Below are 19730 nucleotides of genomic sequence, written 5' to 3'. Positions count from 1 at the left end.
GCTCTTGTTTTAGGCTTTTGAATGAACTTATTCTCATCGCGGGCACTTTTATAAAAAATAATATGTTTTTTGGAGATTTTTTGTTTAAATTTAATGAAAAACATTTTTTTTTTTTGTTTAAATTTAATGAAAAAATGCTCATCTGCTGGTTGGATGGCCTGATACGCCCAATCTTCAAGAAAGGACACAGAGTGGAGTGTGCCAATTACAGAGGAATTACCTTGCAAAATTTCGCCGTACAAAATACTGTCGCCCATCCTGTTTATTGAACTGAAATCGCTCGAGTTCTTCGTCGGCAAATATTAAGCTGGTTTTCATCAGATTTACCTTAACGAATCATCCTAGATAGATTCCGAGAGTATAACTTGCAGACTCACCATCTGTTCATTGATTTCAAGGCGGCGTACGACTCAGTGAAAAGAAATGAGCTTTGGCAAATAATGTCGGAAAATGGTTTTCCGGCGAAACTAATTAGGCTGATACGTGCTACGCTCGATGGTTCGAAATCAAGTGTTCGGATCGCAGACGAGGTGTCAACATCGTTTGTGACTTTAGATGGATTGAAGCAGGGAGACGCAATTTTGAATTTACTGTTCAATATTGCACTCGAGGGTGCTATTAGGAGATCTGGCGTGCAGAGAAACGGCTCTTTCATCACACGATCTCACATGCTCCTTGGCTTTGCGGACAATATTGACCTTATTGGAATCGATCGCAGGACAGTGGAGGAAGCCTTCGTGCCTCTGTAGAGGAAGACAGCGAGGATAGGCCTTACAATTAATTTTACCAAGACTTGGTGACATGGGTGTTGAGGTAGTGTTTGAAGGGGTGTGGTCTGACGTTGTTGAATAATTTGTTTACCTTGGAACATTTGTGACATGTGACAACGACGTTTCTCGCGAAGTGAAAAAACGTATTGCGTCTGCAAACATGGCCTTTTACAGACTAGGTACTTAACCAGCTTAAGTACCGTAACTTGCAAACGGATACAAGACGCACGAATCATTATTAAGCGTGAATGTCGCAAGAATTGCGAAATAATATTCAGCAGGGAACCAGTTAGCGGTAGGTAACTTCGTGGAAGAGCAAGTCAGCGTTGTGCGCAATGGAAGAGGACCTGCCTACCCTTAACGTTCTAGGCAATTGGAGAAGTATCGCCCAAGACCGACGAAGATGGATCTCTACAATAAGCCCAGCAATGGCGTGACGTTACGCTGTAGCTATCAAGGTACAAGGTAGACAGATACTAAAGTCGGGATTGTTTTAGCTTATTCGAATTAGAACAAGGATTTTCTCTATATTAAAATTGAAACATACTTTGTAATCACGGTTCACATAATTGGTATTCTTATTCATATTGCAATAAAAATCTTTCCCATCGAGCGAGATGTCTTCCTTCATAACTGGTATGCCACAGAAGTTTTTATCTACAACAGCTTTTCAATAGTTCATTCTTATTTTCAAACGAGTAAATTCGTTTAATATAATTATTATCATTTGGTTTGCAGAGTCGAAACATAATGATCAACATTATTCGATAATTTCTCTTACGTACCAATAAGCCGCCCGAACGAAACACGAGAATGCAGGACGATAGCCAAAGTGATGCGCATTTCTTTCCCGCCAAAGTAACAATCCACTGGGAGAGCAGGGAACTAGCTATTTCAAGGTTGGAATTGAGCTTTCTATTTTGTCCTCGTTTTTATCTTTGTACTCAGTAACAAAAGTTTCATAATAAAATTAAAAAAGATCACTAACACAGGGGTCCCCACCGAAAGGAAGGAAAATATTAACACAGATTCTGAAACCCTACCGTTGAGGAAGTGGGGACGAGTACGAACGTTTGTCATTAATGCAATCCCGAAATGTCGTCGTCTTGTGGTTGATACGCGCGAAATAATTGTCTTACTGGCTAAACGCGACTTCCCAAACAATCAATAACTCTTCCTAGCAAAAGTGCCGAGACTTCATGACACCTTCATTCACTAGGTTCTTTTAGTTGTAACTCTACTTGTTTCCTAAATAAGTTGCAATTTGTTTGTGTGTGTTTCCTATAATGATGCGTGGTTGCTGTTTGTCTCCAATGTCCGGCGAAATTTGGCTAAGCACTATCAGGTCTACAACTATATTTTACAGGATTTCTGGTTGGATTAGAAGTAGGAACGGGGCGAAAGAAAATAACTTAGTTTTTGTTCTCCTTCTTTTCTGCGCTATCGTCGCTACTGCTGCTGCCGCTCGAGCTGCTTCCGCTGCTTTCCCGCTCGGAAGCCATCTGCAGGAGAAAACGTTTGAGTTAGAATCTTGATTTTGAATCACATTCATATTGCAAGGACAAACCTTCTTGTAGGCCATCTCGAACAGTTTCAGGGAGGATTGCTGCAGGGTACCGACAGTCTTGCGGATTTCCTCTGGATCGGCCTCATCCTTGTTGGCCAGGATTTCGCGAACCTTGACAATTTCTTCGCGCAGTTTATCGCACTGTAAAAAAGCAACCCGATTATAACATTTGATCAACACTTCATCGTTAATAATCTAGCAAATTACCTCTTCCTTGGGCAGCTGATCCTTGAATTCCTCCATCTTGGATTCGGTATCATGCACAACACCCTCAGCCTGGTTGATGGCCTCGATGCGTTCCTTCTTCAGCTTGTCGGTAGCGGCGTACTGTTCGGCGTTCTTGACCATGTTTTCGATTTCGTCCTTGCTCAAACCACCCGACGATTGAATGACAACTGCAAAAAGAATAAAAATATTCGACGTGAGTATTCAGGCATTTCCTCTATGTCTTATAATACAGTACAATCTCTTTTTGTGACCTTTGTAGGTCCAAAGAGACCAAACAGGGATCAGAAAATACTCATAAGTTTCAATAAGACATGCTCAGAGAATCTGACCAGACGACTTCTTTTAGAGGTCATTCCTAAGAATTTCTTTGAAGATTCCTTGTTACATTACGCAAAGTATTACACTACGTATTTTTAATGATGTTCTTCGAAAATTTCATCAGAATATATGTAGTTCAGGTATTTCTCAAAGTTTTCTTCTGGTGGTATACCTACTACAAAGATTTCTTCAGTAATTGATCCAATTATTCATTAGGCATTTCTCCCAGATACCTTTGAAAATTTGAGAATGCCTCCAGAAATTATTAGTTATTACAGACATCCCACCAGAGATTTGTTCATGCATTCCTCTGAGGATTCCTTCAAAAAGTCCTCAGCCCTCCCGAAATTCGTCTTAGGATTTTCTCCATGGCTTCTAGGACTTCTTCTGGAGTTAAACTAGTGTTCACCCCTATTCTTGTTTACGTTCGAATGCTCATTCGATCGAAAACCGTTTCGCATTCCCGTTTACGCCAGCAAAATCAAATGGGCTATGGATTCGAACGAATAGGATTCGATCGAAAGTTGGATCCGCCGTAAACAAGAATGAGGGTGATTTTCTTTATTCTCAGAAATTACTCCAGAGAATTCTGTGATTTTTTTTTGATTACCTTTCATTATTATTATTATCTTTATTATCGAGACATTCAGCCGGAGGCTGGTTCGTCTCCAATTACCTTTCAAATTTTCGTTGGTTGGTTGGTTTGACTTTATTAACGAGATTTTTAGCCCTGGGCTAGTTCATCTCGGGACCAACGGCTTTACTTCCCTTCCGAAGGAAGTCGTCACTATAACTTTTTTTTACGTCAAATTTTCGTTCAGAATTCCCAAGACTAGAGTTCTATCCCAAGACTTTTCAAAAAGTTCCTAAACATTTTATCCAAAAAGAATTCCTAAGTTTGCGTCAAGAAGTTGCCAAGGATTTTTTTTTCGTAAATTAGTGGAAGTGATGATAAGTGATTGGTAGGGTAGCTAGATCTCAAGCATTTTTTTTTTAATTTGAACTAGAATACCACTTCATAATAATTTAGCTTGAAAGGCTCATTCTGAAATTCGTAATGTAACAGTTCATTTTTCACTACTTGTTAGAAAAAGGTGAATTTCCATCAAGCTTTAACAAAAGTTGTAGTTATAATAAATCTTCGAGCTGTTTAGTAGAATACCTATAAGTAGATGAAAAAACCGAGTTTAGTACTATTCCATTTAATTCCACTAGAATTTGTATCCTTTGACAGATACGCGTATTTCGACCTCAACTGTAAGGCCGTCTTCAGTGTCGTGTACTAGACTCGACTTGAAGAAAACCATCGTATGCACACATTATTTATTAAAACGTATAAACGTAATTCCCTATCCATTTTTATAAACTTAAAATTTATGAGCTTTTAGGTACATTCCATCCCTATTTTGTTGAAACTTTAAATGCTGAAAGGTACATCACGGGAACGATTAGTAGGTACCAAGTTGAATAGCCATGTATTGCCGTTGCCGTTGTCTCTGTTGAGTAGCGGATTCTAACAGAATAATTGCATGAATTTATATGGAAACCTTGGGCAGTTGTATACGCACAAGTGCAGGAAAGGATTCTAATACAAAACTTGGCAATATCTTCGATAACAATTTGTTTGCTTCGCGGACGACATGGATATTATTGGGAGAAAATTTGAAACGGTGGCAGATTTGTTCACCCGCCCAAAACGCGAAGCAACAAAAGTCGGGCTAACGGTGAATGCGTCGAAAACAAAGTACACGCTGGTTGGCGGAACTGAGCGCGACAGGGCCCTCCTAGGAAGCACACGGTGCCCCGACAGACCGTTATTATGTAAAAAAAATGTCCATCAAATCTGAGCACAGGGCTCGATTCCTGAAGTCATTCTGCACCTCTGGGCCAATTTTTAAAAAAAATCCTTAGGAGGAATCTCGAGAAATCTTAATTTGAAGTTTTTTACTTAAAAATTCAATATAATCCATATTAAAATTTTGCAATAGCACTGAAAAAACCTACAAAAACGCTCAAAAAGTTGGCAAAACTGTTCGCAACTAGTATACAATTGCTACCGTAGTTAAAATTAGAAATATTAACAACTGGCTCAACTTAATCCACTCCTTAATGTGAAGATGAATGATAAAATAAGTTAAATCGAAGCCAAACCTCAAATTTCCAAAAGCACAAATCTTGAGGACCGAACATCTGTTTGGGCTGAAGATTTAATCGATCGGTCACCGCCAGCTTATGACTAGTTGATTAGGTTTTCACCTTAAACGGATGTTTGGTTTTCCGGATTCGTGATCTTGAAAATTTGGTGTTTGGCTTCGATTTAACTTTTTATTCATAGTTTACTGGTTTAAATTTCATTGATTGTTGTTTTCCATATTAAACCGATTGAAAAGTAAACCAAATGAATCAATAATTAACAATGTTGTTATTAAAAAAAAAAGGATCTGAGAATAAATGTAGCACAATAATAGTTAGCAGATAAGTCATTTGAATACTTTTATAGTCAATGAGAGCTAGTATTACCGGTTGTTTCAAATTTTGAATGATTTGGTTACTCTGGTAAGCTCAAGTCAATAACAGAATGATCATACGCCGATGTCTTCCCAGGGGTCGCTGAGCTTCACCTGATTGATGCAACTTTTTTTCCAGCATTCGCACTAAACGACCAGCTCATTGAAGTTTGCCTATTTTATTCGCTCAATAGTTTTCACTCCTGTTCTCAAATAAATGTGCTAAGGGAGCCAAGAATAAGCGTTTTATACATGGCAAATTAACAGTGATGTTTCTATTAGGCATGCTTGCATTCATCGTTGCTTTCTTTGCATTATTATTGAAAACTGATTTGGTTTTCGAAACACTTTTCAGTGTTGTACAATGAAGGATCGCGAGGTATTTTGGCGAAGTTGTTAATGAAATAATGGATCTATGAAATCCGATAAGCCTTTATAAAGCAAGAGTGTAGAAATGTCGTTTCCCTTTGCTCTCGGTTCCCTAAGCTGGTTACGTTATTCTTAAAAGGAGATATTCGCAGCCAGAACACGTGTTTTTGCTACAAGGGAAACAATATTATCATACGTATTAAGTGTTATATGGCTCTTCAACAAATTGATCCACATCTCAATCTAGCACTGCTTCAGCACCAACACGTCTGAACCTGCTTCTTTCTCTACATGTAACCATATACAGTGCTGTTCTGAATAATAGCAGCGCATGTCGATTTTCATACAAAATGCTCAACTTTGACATGCTGTAGTTTTGTTCCCTTTCAAGCAATCGAGTTGAAATTTTCTCCACAGAACTACAAATATGCCCAATTTTGTAAACACAAAATTTCAAAATTTTCTAAGCCCCTGCCGGAAAGTGAGATACTAGGTGAAATTGTTCGAAAAAATAGCAGTTTTGAAATTTTGAATTTCGGCTTGACATTATAGTTTTAAATTGTATATCACTTACCATTGGAACAATCTCCTCCTACTTATAAAACCTACACCTAAACCGAAAATGTTTAAAATATTTGTAGAAGAAAAATTTTAAAATGAAAAGCTGCTATTTTTTCGAAAAATTTCACCTAGTGTCTCACTTTTTGGCAGGGACTCAGAAAGAACTGAAATTTTGTAGTTACAAAATTGATCATATTTGTAGTTCTGTGGAGAAAATTTCAGCTCGATTGCTTGAAAGGGAAAAAAACTACAGCATGTCAAAGTTGAGCATTTTGTATGAAAATTGACATGCGCTGCTATTATTCAGAACAGCACTGTACGTTTGGGTAGAGTAAATGGCATTACAAGCTTATCCTAGTTGTTCATTTTTGAAATAGTGAAACCCTTCTTTACTGAACTGCGATCGATTACAGTAAAGTCATGGGTCTGCAAAATCAAGGAGTATATGTGATAAAACGCAATATTGATCAGTAAACTCAGAAACTCATCTCTTCTTATTCCTAGTAATTTCACAAAACAAAAATAAGCTCCTGGTTTTTTTAAGTCTTTGATGTTATCTGCAACAGCTATTTTTTTGTTACTGAGTCGAACGCGACTTAGAAGTAAATATACAGATTGATGTTGAATCCCGAAAAAAAAAGAACGAAGTTAAGGGTTGCAGATATACAGAGTGAAAGTCCTAGTGAAATTGATTCTTAAATACTACTTATTCGGAATTTGTTTGAAGTTGTTAATCGTCGAACACTAGTTACATATGGTTGGTGTTCAGACAGATCTGACTAATAGTTTCTATGGTTCCATCGACGCGAACTTGATTCTCTATTGGTTCATCGATTGGTTTTCGGCGAGAACCAATCGATGAACCAATGGAGAAACAGATCTGACTAGATGACATTTTGGCCTTGCAAATACATATAAGTCAAGGACTCCATCAATTATAATATTTCCAATTCTATTTTGAAACAGATGTTTTTTTTTTTCAAATAGATAAGCAAATAATGCACATATTGTATTATACTTATACCGAATGCACGGGGTAAGTTTTCCTGAAACCATTAAAAAACACTTGGTTAAGTCTATCTGAACACCGACCATATGACAATCATGTTTCTCGTGTAGTTATAATCCTGTTGTGACTGAGAATGTTGAACAAAACATTTTTTATATTGAGTGTTGAGGGCAGTACTCGGTGGAAAACTTGACGTAAACATCAAGAGAATACCAGATGTAAAAGAGCAATTTTTATTAAACAAAATAAATACGGCAGACTTTGGTGGGCTGGTCATTCACTATGAAAGTCGTAAAATAAGCTGTCAATTAATAATATTCTGCATTGAATGTTTCACGTTTATCGAACGTTACATCAATTGGATATTGACATTTATTTCTTAGATTTCATTTTATTTAACAAAGCTTACTGGTTTAATACATGTAAAAATATACTTAAGCCGATCTGGTAAGTTAAGCCAGATGTAAATATTTGTAATTGTAACAACGGTAACAATTGTATACTAGTTGAGAACAGTTTAGCCAACTTTTCGAGCGTTTTTGTAGATTTTTTCAGTGCTATTGCAAAATTTTAATATGGTTTATATTGAATTTTTAAGTAAAAAACTTCAAATCAAGATTTCTTGAGATTCCTCCTAAGGATTTTTTAAAAAATTGGCCCAGAGGTGCGGAATGACCTCAGGAATCGAGCCCTGTGCTCAGATTTGATGGACATTTTTTTTACATAATAACGGTCTGTCGGGGCACCGTGAAGCAGTGTTACGATAGACGGGGATACCTTCGAGGTGGTGGACGAGTTCGTCTGCCTCGGATCCTTGTTGGCGGCTGACAACATTGTTAGTCGGGAAATACGAAGGCGCATCATCAGCGGAAGTCGTGCCTACGATGGCTCCTACGCTGCCTACGATGGCTCCAGAGGAAACTGCGGTCAAGAAAGATTCACCCCCGCACCAAATGCACGATGTACAAACCGCGCATAGGACCGGTAGTCCTCTATGGGCATGAGACGTGGACTATGCTCGAAGAGGACTTGCAAGCTCTTGGGGTTTTCAAACGCCGAGTGCTAAGGACGATCTTCGGCAGCGCGCAGGAGAACGGCGTGTGGCGGCGAATGACGAACCACGAGCTCGCTCAACTCTACGAACCCAGTATCGTGAAGGTAGCTAAAGCTGGAAGGATACGCTGGACAGGGCATGTTGCAAGAATGCCGGACAACATAATCTACCATGAGAAAAAAGGAATAACAACAGTAGAAACCAGTAGAAAGATTACTGGAAGACTGTCTGAATGAAATTCTGCGAAGATCCCTGTGGAAAAATTGGGGTTATCAACGTTAGACTGATGAAGGAGCAATTTCAGGATGAATTCCTGGGGTAATCTTCAGAGAAAATTTTGGAAGGATACTTGGAGGTGACTCTAAAAAAATCCTGAAAAATCCCCTGAAGACTCATGAAATACTATCATAAGAATCTTTGGAGAATTTAAGGATGCAGAACAGCATTCATTAAAGGAGAGAAGGAAAAGCAATCAAGTCATTTTAAAGACCATTTTGCTTAAAAAGGTTTGAGAAACTTTTCATTGAAAATAGAGACTTTTAAGAGACTTAGTGGCCAAAATAATGATCGAGTCTCAAACAAAATCTGCTACCAGCCGTGATCAGGTTGTGGTTTCAATTTATTCAGTTTTTTTTTGAATCTAACCGAACAGTGTTGCCATCGAACAAGAGGATACATGTATCATTTATGGTAACATAAATAGATCTCCAAGTTTCCCTACAGTTTTGAGAAATATCATGACCATCTAATTTGGTACATTATGAATATATTGGTTATTTATAAAAAACGATCGTTAAGCTAAAGTTTGGTCGTAAAAAAGTGGTCAAGTAGAAGTTTAAAAATACTACTCACTCTGTTGTTCCTTTCCGGTTCCCTTATCTCGGGCCGACACGTGCACAATACCGTTGGCATCGATGTCGAACACGACCTCAATCTGTGGCACACCGCGAGGCGCCGGTGGAATTCCAACCAATGTGAACGATCCGAGCATCTTGTTGTCGGAGGCCATCTCGCGCTCACCCTGGTGGACCTTGATTTCGACCTGGGTCTGACCGTCAGCGGCTGAAAGGAGCGATAACAATGTTCATTAGTTGAATTGAGAAACTTCATTCCGGCCGAACTTACCAGTCGAAAAGACCTGCGACTTCTTCGTTGGAATAGTGGTGTTACGAGTGATCAAACGGGTGAAAACGCCTCCGAGGGTTTCGATACCCAGTGACAGAGGGGTAACATCCAGCAGCAACACATCGGTAACATCTCCGGCCAGAACACCGCCCTGGACGGCAGCACCGACGGCGACGGCTTCGTCCGGATTCACGGCACGGGATGGCGTGCGTCCGAAGATGTCCTGCACGGTTTGCTGGACCTTTGGCATACGGGACATACCACCGACCAGGAGAACCTCTCCGATGTCCGACTTGGCTACCTCAGCATCAGACAGGGCCTTTTGGCAGGGTCCGATTGTGCGCTTGATCAGATCTCCAACCAGCTGCTCCAACTTGGCACGGGTGAACTTCAAGTTCAAGTGCTTGGGTCCAGAGGCATCCATAGTGATGTATGGCAGGTTGATGTCGGTCTGAACGGAGGAGGACAATTCACACTTGGCCTTTTCGGCAGCTTCCTTCAGACGCTGCATGGCCATGGCGTCCTTGGTGATGTCAATGCCTTGATCCTTCTTGAATTCCGCAACCAAATAGTCGACAATGTGATGATCGAAGTCCTCTCCTCCCAACAGAGTGTCTCCGTTGGTAGACTTGACTTCAAACACGCCCTTTTGGATCTCGAGGATCGAGATATCGAAGGTACCACCTCCCAGATCGTACACGGCAATGATCTTGTCCTCGCTCTTGTCCATACCGTAGGCCAAGGCTGCGGCCGTCGGTTCGTTGATCACACGCAGTACATTCAGACCAGCAATCTGTCCAGCATCCTTGGTAGCCTGTCGCTGCGAGTCGTTGAAATAAGCTGGCACAGTGATGACGGCATTCTTGACGTTCGTGTTGAGGTAGGCTTCGGCCGTTTCCTTCATCTTCATCAGCACGAAAGCTCCGATCTGGCTGGGTGAGTAAACCTTGCCGTCACCGCCCTGAACCCAGGCGTCACCATTGGAAGCCTTAACCACCTTGTAGGACAGGTTCTTCATGTCCTTCTTGATCTCCGGATCGTCGAAACGACGGCCGATCAAACGCTTGGTGGCGTAGAAGGTGTTTGCCGAGTTGGTAACAGCCTGACGTTTCGCTGGCATGCCCACCAATCGTTCTCCGTCCTTGGTGAAGGCCACGTGCGATGGAGTTGTGCGGGCACCTTCGGCGTTTTCAATTACCTTGGCCTGTTTGCCCTCCATGACGGCCACGCACGAGTTGGTCGTTCCCAGATCGATACCGATGACGGCACCCTTCACTGTGTCTGACCTGTTCCGCGAGAGAAAATAGAATCAAGGAATGGTAGGTATAGACTTAGTGCTTTGAAATGATAAAACAGTAGCATGGCGGAGGGATACGTGGATGACAACTCTTTTAAATGGAGATGAATCAGCCGTGGGATAGAAATCTCCCTAATGAAATCAATAGTAATAATAATAACTAGTTTAAAATTAATGTTTTGAGAAACTATTGAAGTAAAATCTGGATGAAATTGACAAGCAATATAAGAAGCTAACACTGGTTTGGGATTGCTGAAGCTGATGCCGTTCTCAGAAATTTCCCATCACGTCACAATTTTTAGCTACAGGTCGCCAAAGTTGTATAAAACGTTGGTTTTATTGATGTTTACCTAATATTTGAAGTATATTTTATCAAACTTTTTTGTGATCTTATCCACCAAGCATGCAAAAGAGAACTTAAACTTTCGTTCTAGATATATTTTGGTTGAAATTTCACGATTAAATTTAGATTAAACCGATTTTTTCAACATGCTTGCAGCCTCCATACAAAATTCTTCGTTTCTCTTATATGGCAAATTACAAAACTTTTCTAAACCATCAAAAAATAAATTTTCCGCATCAAAAGTATTATAAACTTTGATGATTAGTATTGTTATACACATAAAGTTTGAATTCTGTGGCAAATTCAGCTACCCTTAATTAAGTGAAAAGAGGTTTTTGATGCAGGAGACAAAATCGTGTTCCGCAGTGTAATTAGTAAAGTTTATTTGCTTAAAAATTTCTTCTTCTTTCTGGCGTTACGTCCCAACTGGGACAAAGCCTGCTTCTCAGCTTAATGTTCTTATGAGCACTTCCACAGTTATTAACTGAGAGCTTTCTTTGCCGATAGACCATTTTTGCATGTGTATCGTGTGGCAGATACGAAGATACTCTATGCCCTGGGAATCGAGAGAATTTCCTTTACGAAAAGTCCCTCGACCAGCGGGATTCGAACCCACGACCCTCAGCATGGTCATGCTGAATAGCTGCGCGTTTACCGCTACGGCTATCTGGGCGCTTAAAAATATAAAAACTAAATAAAAATTCAGACCGTTTTTCCTGAACGAATTCAAGAAAGAAGCAATTTTTCTTCAAAAAGCAGGAAATTTTTTGATGAATGTAAAGAAATTTTCCGAAAGGTATCATTTTCGAGGAATACTTGAAGAAATCTTTACATCTAGAGTTGCTAAAGTATATCATAAAGTTTGTCCTCGCGTTTTTTTTTAAGTTCCATCACGACTTTATGGATTTAATTTTCGAATAGTCCTAACAGAAATTCTCGTAGGAATTTATGAATGAACTATTGTTATTATCGATCATCTTTATCTGAGTGGATTTTCGCTTACAATCGGCGAGATCGACAACTTCTTAAAGGCCACCCTCCTTCCTCCATCTGACGACGCACATGTCAAAGGTGGAAAGCTGCTCCCAACCAATAGAACGTATATTCCTTGTGCATTCGTATATTCCTTGTGCATTCTGGTCAATCACGGATAAGCAACTTCGTTTATCAATGCTCAAGCTCATCAATGGTTGTTTAGTGTTACCAAGCATGAGCCGCATCGATGCAAGGAGTGTGGATTAGATTCTCGCTTCAGCCCGGAAAACAATAAATTCGTCAAAAACGTATTTCGATTGTGCCAGTCTTTCCATGCTAGGATAATAATGTTTGATCACGATAAGGATTTGACAATTTAAAAGTGTCATTTTTATTGTCAAAACTTATTCTCGATTACTTATTCAAATTGACGTAAGTAACTTTTTTTGAGAATTCCGGAATCCCTGTAGGTATTTGAGATTCCGATAGGCATTCTGGGTTTATTATCGATTTATTATTATTATTCTGAAATTTTGGAAGGCATTTTAGGAACACTGTGGAAATGCTAGAAATCTGGTATAAACTGTAGAATACGAGTGGGAATGGAATTCCGGTTATTAATCTTTTGGAACTGTGTGGCTATCGTTGATTTACAGTACCGTTGTGATTTCAGAATAAATTTTAATATGATCCTTTTTAATGTTGGTAAATATGTTCTGGATTCCGATGGGAATTTTTGTGATATCGACAAGAATCTTAATCATTTAGAATGAAACCCCGTTTTTTTAGGGGGAATCCCCATTGAATTCTAACAATTACCATCGGAGTCACTAGTCTAAGTTTTTCATAAAAATCTCGAAATTCCCATTTGGATTTCAGAATTCCCATCAGATCCAATGGATTACAAGATTTCAACAAATCGAATGAAATACAAGATCAAAAAAAAAACTTAGCAATTTTACTGGACTCACAACGGAGATTCCTACCAGAGTTCCAAATAATCCTTCCCCAAATCAACCTCTACAGGTGTGTTCCGTTTTTATTGTGTTCCGCTTTTGTCACGTTCCAATTTCTTGGAAATTATTCCGTTTTTATCAACACACAAAAATAAATTTCAAACGTTTTTTAGTAGCCTCAGGGTTGAATTTTCGACATTATGCTAGTGTTGAGCGCCTGCGATACATGATAGGTGTCAAGTCGTATATCATTCACAAAAGTTTTATTCCTTCCTATCCGCTAATCAATTAGAGCTTTCAAACTTAGCATGTGCTGTTGGACAAGATTGAAGCATCCTTTAACAGTCGAGAGTTGCTCTGGCCAGGTCCTAGCCACAACTGTAAATTGTGATTAGCTGAATACGTACTTATACCTTCTTTTCATATAACAGCATCATAGAATGTTCTATGTGAATCCGATAGACATTCAGTCATGTTTAGTCAATGTTCATAAATTATCTCAAGATTGTTTGGGCAACGGCAAGGATGTCCCTTCGAGTTTATTTTTTCTTTGATAAGACTATCGACCCCGTCATATTATCTTTTAGCTCTCAAACGCGATAGCATTTCACAGAGTATAGTAAACAGCCATATATTAGGTACTTCTTCAAGGGGTCCAGCAAAACTCAATCTTTTGAAAATTTTGTAGTCTGCATGCAACAAGTTTGCATCGAGTTAGAGGGAAAAGGGCTGAGAATTTAAAAAAACGGTTGAACAAATTTGCTGGGATCCTAATCTTTGAGCAGACAGTAATGACACTACTACACTACTAATTCAAACAAATTCTGATGGAGTTGCTAATTTTCACAATGCTTTCTTTTTTCAGATGCAAGGCAATACGGGTACTTTTTTTGGCTATTCGGCCTCAGTGGAAGTTGATCCTCAATATCAGCTTCTATACTCGAATAGCCTAGATAGCCGTGTAGTGTCCGTATCCGATTGCAACAAGGCTAGAAATAAATTTACGCATAACTGTTCCGCTGGTATAAGTCCATCATACAGGTGGCCCCTAATTCATGGTGTCATGCGACTAAAAGCATACCGTGCCTAGGAATGAATGGTTAGGTGGGAGCATGTTAATGTAATATGAATCGAATAAAAATTATCCAGGTAAACCTTCATCATGCAAAGGGCGGATCAGCAGTGCTCAGCAGAAGGTTCACCAAGGAAAATATTAATGTGGGATTAATTCAAGAGCCCTGGGTAAATAATGGTAGGGTACTTGGTTGCCCTTCGAGCAGTTGTAGAGTTTTGTACGACGAAACTCAGTCCAAACCACGAACAGCTATTCTTGTACCTAAATAGGGACACAAAATTTGTCCCAATTACAGAATTCATCCGTAGAGACATTGTTGCGATCAAAGTAGAGGTGCCAACTATTAGGGGAAAACTGAGGAATGTATTGCTTCTGCTTACTTTCCTGGAGATGTTGAAGATGTGCCTCCATGTTCTGTCGTCCATTTTGTTAACTACTGTAAAAAAATTAATGCCCAATTTATAATCTTTTAAACTACATGTCGTCTAACAACATAGACATATGTGATAGAGGAGATTCTCCTACTTTTGTAAACTCTATCCGACAAGAGGTTCTTGATCTCACGATCTGTAGCGTCCTGCTATCGGAGAAGATTGTGAACTGGCATGTTTCTGATGAAGAATCATTGTCAGATCATAAACAAATCCGGTTCGATTTTAAAGCTGGATCAGAAATAACAGAAAGCTATAGAAACCCAAAGAAAACCAATTAGAATCTCTATTCTTTTTTTTAACGAATAAGAATAACAGTGCACAGTTCACGACTGTTTCACAACTGAAAAATTCCTCTAATGAGATCATTGACCAAAGGTCTCATCTTATCATGCTAGCTGTTCTATTCAACAAAGGTCATCTAACAGGGATGCGCCTTGGTGGAATGACAAGCTGGCAGGATTGAGGAAGAAATCCAGGCGGTTGTACAATAGAGCAAAGATCACTTTAGATTAGGTTGAATACAAAAAAGCCCTAACAGAATACAACAGGGAACTAAGGCACGCCAAACGTAAGGACTGGAGACGGGTATGCGAAAGCATAAAAAACGCTCCTGCAGCTGCAAGGCTGCACAAAGTCCTATCAAAAGACCATTCAAATGATCGGGTAGCCTTAAAAAAGAAGACGGTAGTTTCACTGTTGACTCTTCTGAAACACTGGAAGTAATGATGAGAACTCATTTCCCTGAATCGATCTCATTTTCGGATGAAGAACAGGTCTCAGATGAGGCAGGACATGTATGGTTGATTAATGCCTATCAGAAAGCTTGTGAAATCTTCACAGCGTCGAATGGGCATTGAATTCTTTTCAGCCTTTCAAATCTGCCGGAAAAGATGACATTTTCCCAGGCTTACTGCAACAAGGAAAACAGACGCTCCCAGTCTAGCAAAAGCCTATACTGAACCTTAATAAAGGAAATCTTAGGGTAATAACTGGCCTGATGACCGGTCACTGCCCAAGTAGGTAACATCAGAGCTGTTAAATGTCATGAATTTCACGTGACTTTGACAATTGAATATTGCTAATGTCATCGATCCCCGTGTAAAAAGTCATCGGAAAAGCATTTTTCTGGTGACCTTTTCCAAACTACTATCGGTTGACATTATGTGCTGAAGTGAAGAGCATAGGAGGATGCTATGAGCATTCTAATTTTTCCAAAATTTTGACTTTTAACAGCACTGGGTAACATCATTAAAAGATAGGAATCCTATGAGTGCCGTTTTTGTCAAGCTGAAAACGAAACTGCTGGATATTTGCTCTACAACTGCGGAGCATTGCTTAATCAAAGAATGTTAATATTTGGAAAAGGGTTATTAGAGCCCTTGGAAATTTGGCAAGGTAGTCCTGATAGGGTAATAGACTTCATAAAACGAGTTGTGCTCAGTTGGGACAGTGTGACACGTCAACCAATGTCTATCACATTTCAATTGTGAAAGGATATTTGATGAGCACCAAATAAAATATGGGTCATACCACAATATTCCTAAATAATGGAAGCAGTGGTTAAAAGGCTCTACAGATGAGGAAAAAAAATGGATACTTTTCAGAAACTACCACGTCACAATACTAATAAAAAACAGTGTTCATGTGGGCGCCATTGCCTAGGCCGTCTGAGTATTGGTCCTGGTAGAGGGGAAACTTGGCAAAATCCAGACCGAGGGTTCAGCAGCCTTGACAAGTAAAGCTGTCAGGCAGCACCAACTGAATACCATACGAGAAGTAAAAAACAAATAAAAATGTATCGCATTATTATGTCTAGTCTTATCCAATTCCCCATACCCTACCCCAACCCTTCCTATTCTTTCTGATGGTGTTCAAGGTTCAACATTTCCCTCCCATCCCCAAATTGACCTGCATTTAGACGCAGCCGGCGCCGTTATTGTTTGTTATAATAATGAAAGCATCAGTACTTACACATTGAATCACACAATAATGGAACAAAATCGTTGAAAAGAAAGGGATAATTTAAAAGTAAGAGCTAGTTTTAAGAAATGTAATTCCTAAGTAGGAAGCGTCTTTTTGCTCGGTCATCTAGAGAAAGCACAATCTCAACAATAAATTGTGGCCAAGATCGAAGCCCTGATGATATAAAAAATCCAACCGAAAAGAAGGCACTAACAAAAAATCTAAAATAAAACTACATGATGTATCCAATTGTAGAAAAAATTCAATCAGACATACGAAGATAGTAAGATAAAACTAAAAGTCGAGATACAACATTAATCTCTAAGAAGATGTGTTTTACGCGTCTAAATATGTAAGTCATTACCCGGCACTCGTACTTGATGTTACATTGTGGGCATCAAGGTAGCAAAATATGAGTAACATTACGCCATTAATTTATCACACTTTTCGTTAATATAGCTGTACTGTACTAATCATCGAACACCAGTTCAAGCTATCCTCCACAGTTGCAAGTCAAGCATTTACGTAACAGATGCGAACATTCCACAAGAAGTATAGAAGCTGATTAGCTTCGTGACCTTGATCAGCGTCAAATGCTGCGGAAATTGAAGTGTTCAAGTGTTTCTATGCTAGGAATGTTCCGACTAGCTTAAAACTTTCAACAAGGCACCTGATAAGCCAGAAGCTTACAGGTAATTGGCATTATCACGATTTAAACCTAATTTCACAACCGGTAATCATCCACCTTCACCATAGTCCTAAATGGAGCGAATCTTCAGATCTTCATTCATAAGATTCTATCTACTTACTTGAGGCGGGCCTGCATGCTGTTGCGAAGGATTCCTCCCTACAGAGGGACAGAAAAGAGAAAGCATTGATAAGTCACTCATCAACTCATTCACGACCGGCACTTGAAGATGGGGGGTCAAAGTTCACGTAAAACACATCACCCTGCAGGAACATGCAAGTGCTTTTAGTAAGATGTACACGATTCCATCAAAAATCTGCAGTTCGAATCCTTTACAATTCTAGAACGCAAGAGATTACACAAGCACCCTAACCTCACTTTCGTTGTGTGCGCACTTCCATGTTCCCACTCTTGGGGGGCTGTTTTCCGCAAGCCGATCCCATTCACAGAAAAGCCTAGAAAGATTCCTTCCACATTACTTACATTTTGCAACAGGGCACGGTTCTCCGTCAGGGCGCGGGTCACGAATTTTGCGGCCTTCAACATTTTACGCTTTGCACTGCACTTTCGGTTCGGGTATGAAATTCACGAAACAAAAATCACGTTTCTGGAAAACTATGATGCAATATTATCAGAGGATTTGGAGAATCGCCTTTCAGCCAGGTTTTTTGACAGATTCTCTGCTGCTGCTTGCTGCTCTGAAACGCACACACGAAAAAGAGGCACACACGTCTGACTGCGCACTCGGTTGGACTTCAAATGAACGAAACCAAGCACCGTTCGGTGAGGCGAAGTTTGACGTCTTTCCAGTGCGTGAGCTTTCACGAACGTGTGTTCACGAATGAATGCCGGCATTTTCTCTACACGGAAAAAAACAAGCGGTAACGCTAGTTTAAGGGGATGGTCGATGAAGGGAAGGGAGAAATCTGTATGAAATTTATTTACGATCCAAGGCTCGAAATAATTGTGGCCGCTGATGCCTCCGTGAGTGGCGTGGGAGCTGTTTTGTTTCATCGATATCCGAATGGAAGCATCAAAGCAGTTTGTCACGCTTCACAAACTATGACTCAAGCAGAAAAAGAAACATTAGCGCTCATCTTTGCTGTTATGAAATTCCATCGGATGCTATTTGGTCGTCAATTCACATTACAGACGGACCATAAGCCGCTGATTTTAATTTTTGGCTCAAAAAGGGTGTCCCGGTTCACACAGTCAACCGGCTACAGCGTTGGGCTTTAACTATGCTGCTGTATGGACCAATGCACGAGTTCACGAATTTGACGTTTGAGCGGTGCCGAATTCACCCGTTGCCATGGCCACATAAATAACACGGCACCGCTTAAACGTCAAATAGTGAACCCGTGCATTGCTCCATAACTTCAAAATTGAATTCAAGTCGACGGAAAGTTTTGGTTATGCTGATTTTTTATCAAGGCTCATCAATCAGCATTCAAGACCTGAAGAGGAATACGTAATTGCAAGTACTCGGATGGCAACTAGCATTAGAAATATTTAAGCCGAATCTCTTTCAACGCTTCAAATCACACGCGAAATGGTTGTAGCTGTTACCAAGAAAGATAAAACACTTCAAAATGTACTTCAACAGATAAACATTGGATGATCAACAAACAATTTAACACAAGAGGTCAAATCATTCAAAAATCGTGAAGAATCGTTATACAGCTCAGGCGATTGTGTAATGTTGTCCGATATAGTGGTAATTCCCGGATTCCTCCGTACTGCAGTTCTGAAACAACTACACGCCGGGCATCCTGGTATGGAAAGGATGAAAGGAATAGCACGTAGGCTATGTATTCTGGCCAAAAATTGATGTGTACCTGTTGTGCAGCAGTGGCCAAATCTCCAGTAAAAACAACGCTTTCATCATGGCCTATTCCTGCGCAGCCTTGGTCCCGGATTCATATGGATTACGCTTGTCCATTCAAGGGCAAGTATTTTCTGGTTATCGTCGACGCACTTACAAAGTGGCCAGAAATATACACTCAAGATAATAGCTCCCTTAAATATATGTGCAATTGCATATACAGTGCTCAATTTTTGCTTTTCATTAGATTTATTTGCCCCACATACTCATCATATTCTCATCGAATACTTTCTATCTGAGTAACATTGAAAGTGTGTGCGAGATTTACTTATGTGTATTCCATACCACATGGTATAAACGAAGATGGCCGCCGAAGAAGTGTTACATCGTTTGCTCTCGATAACTTGAAGGTATTTATTCAAATAGATATCGTTTAAAAAACATTTAAAATGATAATTCATCAAAATATAACGTCTGCGCAGGTGTGGAAATACTTTTCAATCAACTACAACGACTGCGGGTTTTTGGAAACAGCTAGCAAAGAAGGATGGAACTTTAGCGAGAGCAAATTGAACGAGGTGTCGTAAAACTATTTATTTCCTAATATTTTTTACAGATAATATGCATTGAACTTTGGAGTAACGAAAAATGTTTCTGTGTAACAATG

The 19730-nt window shown here is 39.6% G+C and overlaps 1 protein-coding gene across 1 annotated transcript; it reads right to left on the bottom strand.

Moving 5' to 3' along the window:
• Positions 1–1324: 1324 nt before the first annotated feature.
• Positions 1325–18013, bottom strand: LOC110679353 (heat shock 70 kDa protein cognate 5). Its single transcript, XM_021853764.1, has 7 exons — positions 17722–18013; positions 17360–17397; positions 9509–10794; positions 9236–9445; positions 2545–2732; positions 2338–2478; positions 1325–2272 (listed from the first exon to the last, which is right to left on the bottom strand). Exons 1-7 carry the CDS (start codon positions 17782–17784, stop codon positions 2183–2185), a joined length of 2016 nt encoding a protein of 671 aa, XP_021709456.1. The 5' UTR covers positions 17785–18013; the 3' UTR covers positions 1325–2182.
• Positions 18014–19730: the final 1717 nt, after the last annotated feature.

This window comes from Aedes aegypti, chromosome 3, assembly GCF_002204515.2.
Source record: "Aedes aegypti strain LVP_AGWG chromosome 3, AaegL5.0 Primary Assembly, whole genome shotgun sequence".
Classification (NCBI taxonomy): Eukaryota; Metazoa; Arthropoda; class Insecta; order Diptera; family Culicidae; genus Aedes; species Aedes aegypti.
Note: the sequence above shows the minus strand (reverse complement) of the source record. Positions and strands in the feature narration are given on the sequence as shown.